This window comes from Urocampus carinirostris, chromosome 3, assembly GCF_059441175.1.
Source record: "Urocampus carinirostris isolate Australia breed hairy pipefish chromosome 3, RoL_Ucar_1.0, whole genome shotgun sequence".
In the NCBI taxonomy this organism is placed as follows: Eukaryota; Metazoa; Chordata; class Actinopteri; order Syngnathiformes; family Syngnathidae; genus Urocampus; species Urocampus carinirostris.
Window position 1 is genome coordinate 42,048,478 of NC_142351.1, and position 8,104 is coordinate 42,056,581.

Genomic DNA, 8,104 nt, shown 5'->3' on the forward strand with positions numbered 1-8,104 from the left:
CACACTAAAAACATGGTAATAACACGATATTCTTTTTCTACAAATGCATATCAAACTAGGTGCTCTTTCTGCTAATTAGTATCAAAAATTAGCTCTCAGCTTGAAAATGTTGTACACCTCTGTCCTATAGCATGGGGAAAAATTGCAAAGCCTGCCTGTGTGTTCAGGTTACTCTGGATGTCCAGAGGGAAGGTGGCGTGTCCACTAAAGGACCAAGAGGCGGCGTGTTTGTGATGTATAACTGCGCCAGACTTCACACGCTTTTTGACAGCTATGACAGAGGAGTGGAAAAAGGTGAGTCCAAACATTGAAGAAACATTCACAAATATTAGGGTGTAAAGCGTAATAAAAGTAAGACATTTTACAACACACGACTTACATCAGGGTCTCAAACCCATTTTACTTGAGGGCCAGTGGAAGTAGGGTCCAGCCGAGCGGCAGCCTTTCCAGCAGCTCCCCTGTTATTTCGCACTTTTTGTGATTCATGGTTTTATTGTCTGCTTCTATCTTCGGTGTTTTTCTCCTCTTTGACAACTACTCTTTGGATTACATTCTATCTTATGGACATGGGTTTTAATGCACAGAAATGCATTTATTCGAGAAATCAACTCCTTGCCCTGAAAAATTCTGGTGCCGGTGTTATGCCGAGAAATGCACCTCTGCCAAGATTTGCATCTCCTAGCTACCATAACCACTTTTACCTCGTTTTATCTCGCTTTTATATCACTTTTCGGGAATGTAATGGCGAAGATATAACCAAAGCCACTTCGTCTTGCATTTGTTGGGAATGTAATACAACTTAAACCATTCAGTCTATATAAATCACTTTTGAGCAGCTAACATGTTTATTTTGCCTTTTTCTACTCAAATCGCTCATATTGAAACTGTTATGCACTCTACCATAAAGCTTATTTCAGCATAATAAGATTTATATACGGTGTGCATTACCGTTGGATTACATTCACAACAAATACAAATTTTCTCCGTTAAGTTTTGGAAAGGTTTGTACTTCTAGGAGTATTTTTAAACCCCTATACTTTTTCATAAGTAGATTTGTGAAAAAAACCCAGTAAAAGTTGTTTATGAATGAAACAGATGAAAAATGTCGCCTGGCAATACCGACTCGAATACTCAGAAGAGGAAGAGCACCCCTGGCCTCACATCAAATGCATTTTGCCCTTAATAGGGGTGCAAAACACCTGCTACAATGTGCAATGTCTCCTTTGTTTAATTTCATGGGCTAGCTTGTTGTTCTGCTTGCAGAGCCTGTTAAGATAAGTATTGGGGCTTTAAATGTGCTACTTGGTGCTACATGTGCTTAATTTATTCATTTTATTTATATTGTTTTTATTTTTTAAGCACTTGATTTTACGTTGATTATTTTAATCTACTTTTAAATTTAAGAAAAATGAGGAAAAGATGAGAAATAAGGGTAAAAATGTAAATAATAGTTCATGGATTTTGCTTATTTCTTTCAATGAATTTTTTTACCACTAGAAGGCTCTTAACAATTCAGGTGGGGGCCTCAACTTGTCATGACCGTATTACCCCAGCGGGCCGCATCTGGCCCGCAGGCCACGATTTTGAGACCTCTGACATTTCCAGTGACGAGCAAATCCAAATGGATAGGCAATCCAAGTAATCATCCTCATTCATTATGTACCCCTTACCCTTGCTGTCGGAACGTAAAATCGTTAGGAAACAAAGTAAACTCTTCACGATGTCACCAGTCACTGCCACATATCATTGAAAAGCTTAAACTATTGGGATTAAAGATATACGATGACCATTTCAAAATAAATTTATCACAGAGACAGGATTAGTCTGAAACAAGATACCCGAAAACTATAAAGCAGGTTTTGCTAACCAATAGCGTCTCCTTGGATTCAGCTCATGATATGATTCCCCACAAATATTGTGTGGGCTCCACTCACTTAAGTCCAATTAATCCAACCGTGTAAAATATTTACTCCAAAACGATCGATCATGCCGACAGATAAAACAAACCCACCTAAAATCATTCCTGCAATGTTTGACAAACTTTGTTGTGTCTTTCTGTTTGGCTTCATTACTTCCCTTTAAAAATTAACGTCGTCAGATGATTTTCAATTCTTCCATTAGCCCCTTCCCTTTTAATTCACACCGCTCTTGGCCAATTGCAAGCTTTTTTTTTCCACAGCCCTTAGCCTGTGACAACCTATGAGGGCCTGTATTGAAAACATCATCATGACCAATTCAGTTTCAAAAGTCTTAAGCCAATAGTAACTTTTTCAAATGTGATTACCCAATGAATTCCCGACATAAATATGTAAGCATTCACGGTGTGTATTCATTTCAGAGCCGAAGGTAAACGTGCTCAAAACCAATTGTGGTTGATTTTTACACACCATTATTTCGCGCAAGTGTGCACAATCTTGGAATGACGATGATATTTACAACTCTTTCACAATGTCTAAAATTGGAAAGAAAAAAATACACGAATATAAGTTTTAAGGGCTGTGAACAGGTCATCTCCAAATGGCCACTTTTGGAAATGCCTAGACCTACCCTAAGAAATTTGTGTAAAATACAATGTTTAGTTTTTCAGATTGTGATTGAATTTGACAAGGTACAAGGTAAGGCTTCCAGCTATTGCCTCACCTGTTTTTCAGCTAAAATAAAAACCTTTTATTTCTGCTGTTCCAACTCAGATTACTCAATATTAGTAGCACTTGCAATGATTGTTTTGGGACACACTGTGTTACTTTTCAAAAGAGACCAAAACCGTCCATATTCTCCAAATAGTTCAAGAACAGCATTCAATTTACTTTGGGTACGTCTTGGTTTGGGATTTTAGACATTTTTTACAGGAACGGCAAATGGGGTTAATGTTTTTTCTTGATTTTCAGGTCTGTACCCAGAAATCCCTGATTGCTCAGAACTAGACTTTTCTGCACTCAAAGAAGAGGTACTCTTTTATTAATGGCATTTGCACTGATCTTTCTATGCTTAACAATATACTGTTTATGAGTCTGTGAACTGTGAACACAGAAACTATTAGGTTACAGTACACATATTCTCCATTCCACCGCCAAAATCTGTGAATTCGCCACTATTTTTTTGTTGCTATCTGTGAAACCAGGTTGCCCCCCATGAAATCCCGAGTAGCCACCAGAGTGGTTCTGGAAATATATTTTGGTTATTTTGATTTTCTAGGATATATGATTTGTAACCGGCATGATCTTTAGTGGGTGACTAAGCTTTTCAAAACCTGTAATAATGACAACGTGGTAACAACATAGTAATAGCATGTTATTTTAGAAATACATATCAAACTCATACCCCTTTTGTGCTATTTAGTGACAAACAATAGCTCTTGACACCTCAAACATTTTCACACTCCTGTCCTATACAATACAGATCCATAAAATGTGATTTTTGGTGGCACAATATTAGATTTTTTTAAATGATTCCAAGCAAACAAGTGCACAAGACTGTAGAAAATATATATTTTGCCCATGTTTAAAAAAATGAGCATTCATATCTTCTACTTATACCATCTACTTAACTTCTAAGGCTGGTAAATATTAATGCAATATCTTCAGTGCACCATTATAACGATGCAACTTTCTTTCATTGCACTTATGTTCTAAGGCACTTACAATTTATGCCAGTCTCAAAGCACTGAGTAGGAGATATTTTCACCTATTAATCCTGACATTTTATTTATCTTATTGTCCTCTTAATTACGTGTTTAACCCATAGTGCCCAGTCTAATCTCGTTGCAAACAATGTTCGCTACGTTGTTATTAATTAAAGAAAATACAAATTCAAACTTTACATGTATTAAGAAAACATATTTCTGTTCAAGAGGTTTTGGATGGAAATTTGATCTGACTCCTCTCTGGTTTGCATTTGCAGGGTGAGTGGCTCCTCCTCTTCAATTACCTCATTCCCTTCTCTGAGCTTCTGGACCAATCAGGTCAAGTGGTGGATTGCGATGGGGGAGGAGCTAGAGTCAATCTAAAAACCGAGCAGGTCAATGGCCGCCAGTGGTTATAATTTGCATAAAATAGTGACTTTATTCTTTTCATTTATTCTGCTTTACTCAGATCTGCAAGTTTCTGGTGTCTCTCAGTAAGGACTTCAGCTCGTATTATAACAGAGTCCACGTTCTGGGGGTAAGATGACCTTTTTATTTCTTTAATGATTTCAGATCATTCAGGTTGGATTATCTCTGATCTGACAAAATAGCTTCTTTATAAACGCGAACAAAAGCTGTACAGAAGTATGTGAGCAAAATTGAGGACAAGTGTGAATGAGTTTTATTTTTGTTTTTTTGTGGTGGGATTGGAATGAGATGGGTTTCTGTGCTGAGCGATGTTCAACTGTCCTCTCAAGCAGACACAGAATACAAACGTCTAGCTTGACTTTGACCTGTGAAAACAGTATGCTCATTGGAGCGACATTGGTCGGTGAGATCAACGCCAAGATGCCATCACCAGCCTCACCGAACAGACCACCCTGGAAAACACCTTGATCAGGCTGATGTCATTTGAGCTGCAAAAAAGCAATGGAAATAGGGTCTCCTCGGGCCCTTGTAGCCTGCACTTGGTTTATGTCCAATGATATTTTACATTTTTCATGAGAAAATACTGATTTGATCAGATTTTACACATTATATTGTTGTTAGAGAGTAAGGAGGAGAAAGATGGGAAAAGAAACAATTCTCAGAAGTTATAAAAATGCTGAATTCATCGTGATTAAAAAATGGGTTAATTTTTAGATAGATTATTCATTCATTCATTCATTATCTGCACTGCTTATCCTTAGTTGGGTCGCGGGGGAGCTGGAGCCCATCCCAGCTATCTTTGGGCAATGGGCAGGGGACACCTTGAACTGGTTGCCAGCCAATCGCAGGGCACACAGGGACAGACAACTCGCTCGCTCATTCAGGCCTAGGGACAATTTGGACCTGCCATGCATGGTGCATGTTTTGGGGATGTGGGAGGAAACCGGAGTGCCTGGAGGAAATCCCTGCAAGCAAGGGGGAGAACATGCAAACTCTGCACAGGAAGGTTAGATAGATTAACAAATAATTATTATAATTATATAAGATATGATAATTTGTTTATATGATTGATAGTAGAAACGTCCAAAGTTATTTTGAGGATGGTCCTATTATAAGCCTTTGCCGTCAACCTGTCATCCTTTTTCCTTTTCGGGTGATTTGTTCGTCCTGTGATGTGATGTTTGTTTCAACACAAAGAGGAAGGGAAGATATTCTTAAAAAAATACAACTTATCATCGTTTTTATTCTACATAGTCTGTCTTGCGTTTGCGAGGTTTATTGTTGCCTAATAAGAGCAATTGCAATCATCAAGTAGGAGAGCAGTTGGCTAATGTTGACTGGTTAAGCTTTTATTTCAATTAAAAAAAAAACCTTAATATTCTCTGGTCGATTAATGGCAGGATATACAGCTACAGTGGGTACTTTGCAAGTGGCGCCTGGCTTTGGCGACCTATCTTAAACTGCCAGTCATTGTGTGATCTCTTGTGCTTCTCTTAGCATTGTCTCTCAGGCCACATAGAATGATTGGCATGTCCCATTCTACCCGTGGACCATGAGTTTGACACATACGATCTAACGTGGTGTCCCCATCCTTTTTCTCAGGAGCCGTTGCCTCATCTCTTTAACCAGATGTTCTGCCGCCTACATCTCTTGAGAGCCTTGCGGGAGCTCTACCACAGCGCCCTGGAAACTCTCAACCTTCCCCCCATTCGCCAACTATAGCGTCTTTGTCGCGAACATGACTTTGCCCTACCTGCCACACACCTGTAGCACTGAAATGCACCAGGTCATTGTGTTGCTTTTCTGACCTTTTTAAATGTATTCCCAAACAGTTTTTTCCCCATTAGAACGTGTAGTGTTCCTCCCCACAAATATGCAAATATGTTGCGAAATATTCCACGTGCCAGGGGAAATTTGACCAGTCTAGCTTGTTTGCTGTAAAGCTGTGATTTCATAGGAGGAACCCAACACTTTCAAAATGGCCAATCTCGTATGCACAACTTTTGAGGCGTGCTCCAAAATAGGCAGCGATTGTAGTCATCAGCGATTGCATACTGCTCATTTGTGCTAATTACAACTTTGCTCACTCTGTCACTTTGCCCTACAAAGGTTGCATGTTTGCCGCTGTCGGGCCATGTTTTCCCTGTTTGCCTCATTTTCCGTGGGTGATGGAGGCTTTTCCTTGGTGTTTTTCACCACGTGTATCGCAGTTGGTATAATTTTGTACAACTAGCCCCCCCCGTTAGGGTCGGGGCTGCTGAGAGCTTTCTTCTTTAACTTGCTCTCGGTAGGCACTCCTTGGCTGCTCACTAGTAGGTTTTTGGCCAACTGGCCTGGTGAATGCGCTGGTTTTGCCGTGTCCCCTGGTTTATTCCTGCTTATCTCTGGAGCCGTTGACACATTGTGTTGTTGTTTCCCCGATGAACCTGGCTTCTCACCGCGTCTTATAAGATGATCAGCAAGCCTCGTGTTTGTCTTTGTCTATTCCCAGACGGTTTGTCGCCGTAGCCATTGCTGTTTTTGTTTTTGGCTCTCATTTAGCTTGGCTGCTCACTGCAAGTTTTTTGGTTTATCCGCCAAGCTTGGGGTACACTTTTCGTTGCGCATTCCCGGTTACTCCACCCTGTTGGTGGTTTTCCGGGTCATTTTTTTCGACAGTCCATTTTTGGCTACTTGCCCTTTGTTGTACAATTACTGCATCCACTTGCGACACAACACCACAAAAACTACCAAAACTTAACTTAAAACACGTAACACATCTACGACTAATTACCACGCAAGATAATATGGCGACTGACTTGGCGCTGGTGTTCCTCTGTTGAAGTCATAGCTCAGGATAAAAAAGACAAGGGATGCTGTCTTAAATGCATTTTCTCGGCAAATAATTGGAACATACCAATGAAATATATACAGATTTTATGCAAAAACCATGTACTATTTTCTCACATTTTGCATGCTTAAGAATTTGGGCTTACTTTTAATAATCAAGTTTATATTACATTTAGTGTAGAGTAGCTCCTGGGGCCAGTTGCCACTGGAGCTCACCTTTTGGCTGTTAAGTCCTTTTTCATGTGATTCCAAATGTCGACTGTAAAATGTTGTGTTTTCAAATCCTTGTCTCTGTGCCAATACACAACACCAAAACCTGCTTTTAATGAGCCATTTTCAATTCCTTTGATGATCTTTAGTCTGCTGTATTTATGAATTCCCTATTAATATTTATTGCATCGCTGTACAAAAACAGATGTTTACAGAATTGCTTTTCACATAACAGTATGATCTTTACAGCCCTAATCGAGGTGTTAACATAATGCATGAAAGAGCATTACCATATTGTTGGATTCCTGTGGTGTGTCTTGAGCAAATACAACTTGGTGGCGTTCATTCCTCTCCAGGCAAACATGTTTCTACCCGGTACGTGTTAGGCAAATGGGCTAACCACTGCACTGCGGATACTCTTAACCATCTTGTTTATGAAAATATTTCTTTTTCCCAATACTATGTATCCATGTTTAGAAGACTGCTGATTTATTATAGGACTGTATGTATAACAAAGTCAACGTGCTCCCATTTCACTTGAACTCAAATGTGCCGTCGCTTGTTTTCAAAATTACTCTGCAAGTAATTGTCACTTCACACTGCATGAACTAAATGTTAATTGTCTTGTTTATTCCAATGTTTTTATTTTCATTTGTAAGCTTGCATCACTTAGGAGAATGGAGGCTGGCAAAATGAGTAAAGTATGCTGACTCATTCAGTGTAACAGTTGTCCTTGTCCAAACGCAGCTATGCTAATATTATTGAAATAAAGATGGATATTATGTTTCCAAAGAGATTTAGTCTGTTTGAGTGTCCTGTCGATTGGTATTTATTATTAAGTGTGTGCAAAATAACCGTTTTCGGCGGGCTTTTACAGAGGTATGGTGATGATGCGGTATACTAGATTCGACACAAGGGGGCGACTAGTTTGCAGGCGGAGGGTATTCCACCTACACTAGTGTGTGTAAACCTTTTTTGAGCCAAGGCACAATTTTTGTCATTGAAAGTAACCCA

The 8,104-nt window shown here is 39.4% G+C and overlaps 1 protein-coding gene across 2 annotated transcripts in view; it reads left to right on the forward strand.

The window, feature by feature from the left end:
• The window catches only part of dalrd3 (DALR anticodon binding domain containing 3), a 28,168-nt gene extending 20,282 nt beyond the window's left edge, over window positions 1-7,886 (forward strand). For both annotated transcript variants that reach the window (XM_088331915.1, XM_088331914.1), the window contains exons 9-13: window positions 168-294; window positions 2,889-2,947; window positions 3,901-4,017; window positions 4,092-4,160; window positions 5,654-7,886. In XM_088331915.1, the coding sequence (XP_088188041.1) occupies window positions 168-294; window positions 2,889-2,947; window positions 3,901-4,017; window positions 4,092-4,160; window positions 5,654-5,773 (492 nt within the window). In that variant the 3' untranslated portion in view covers window positions 5,774-7,886. The remainder of the gene's footprint in view (window positions 1-167; window positions 295-2,888; window positions 2,948-3,900; window positions 4,018-4,091; window positions 4,161-5,653) is intronic.
• Window positions 7,887-8,104: the final 218 nt, after the last annotated feature.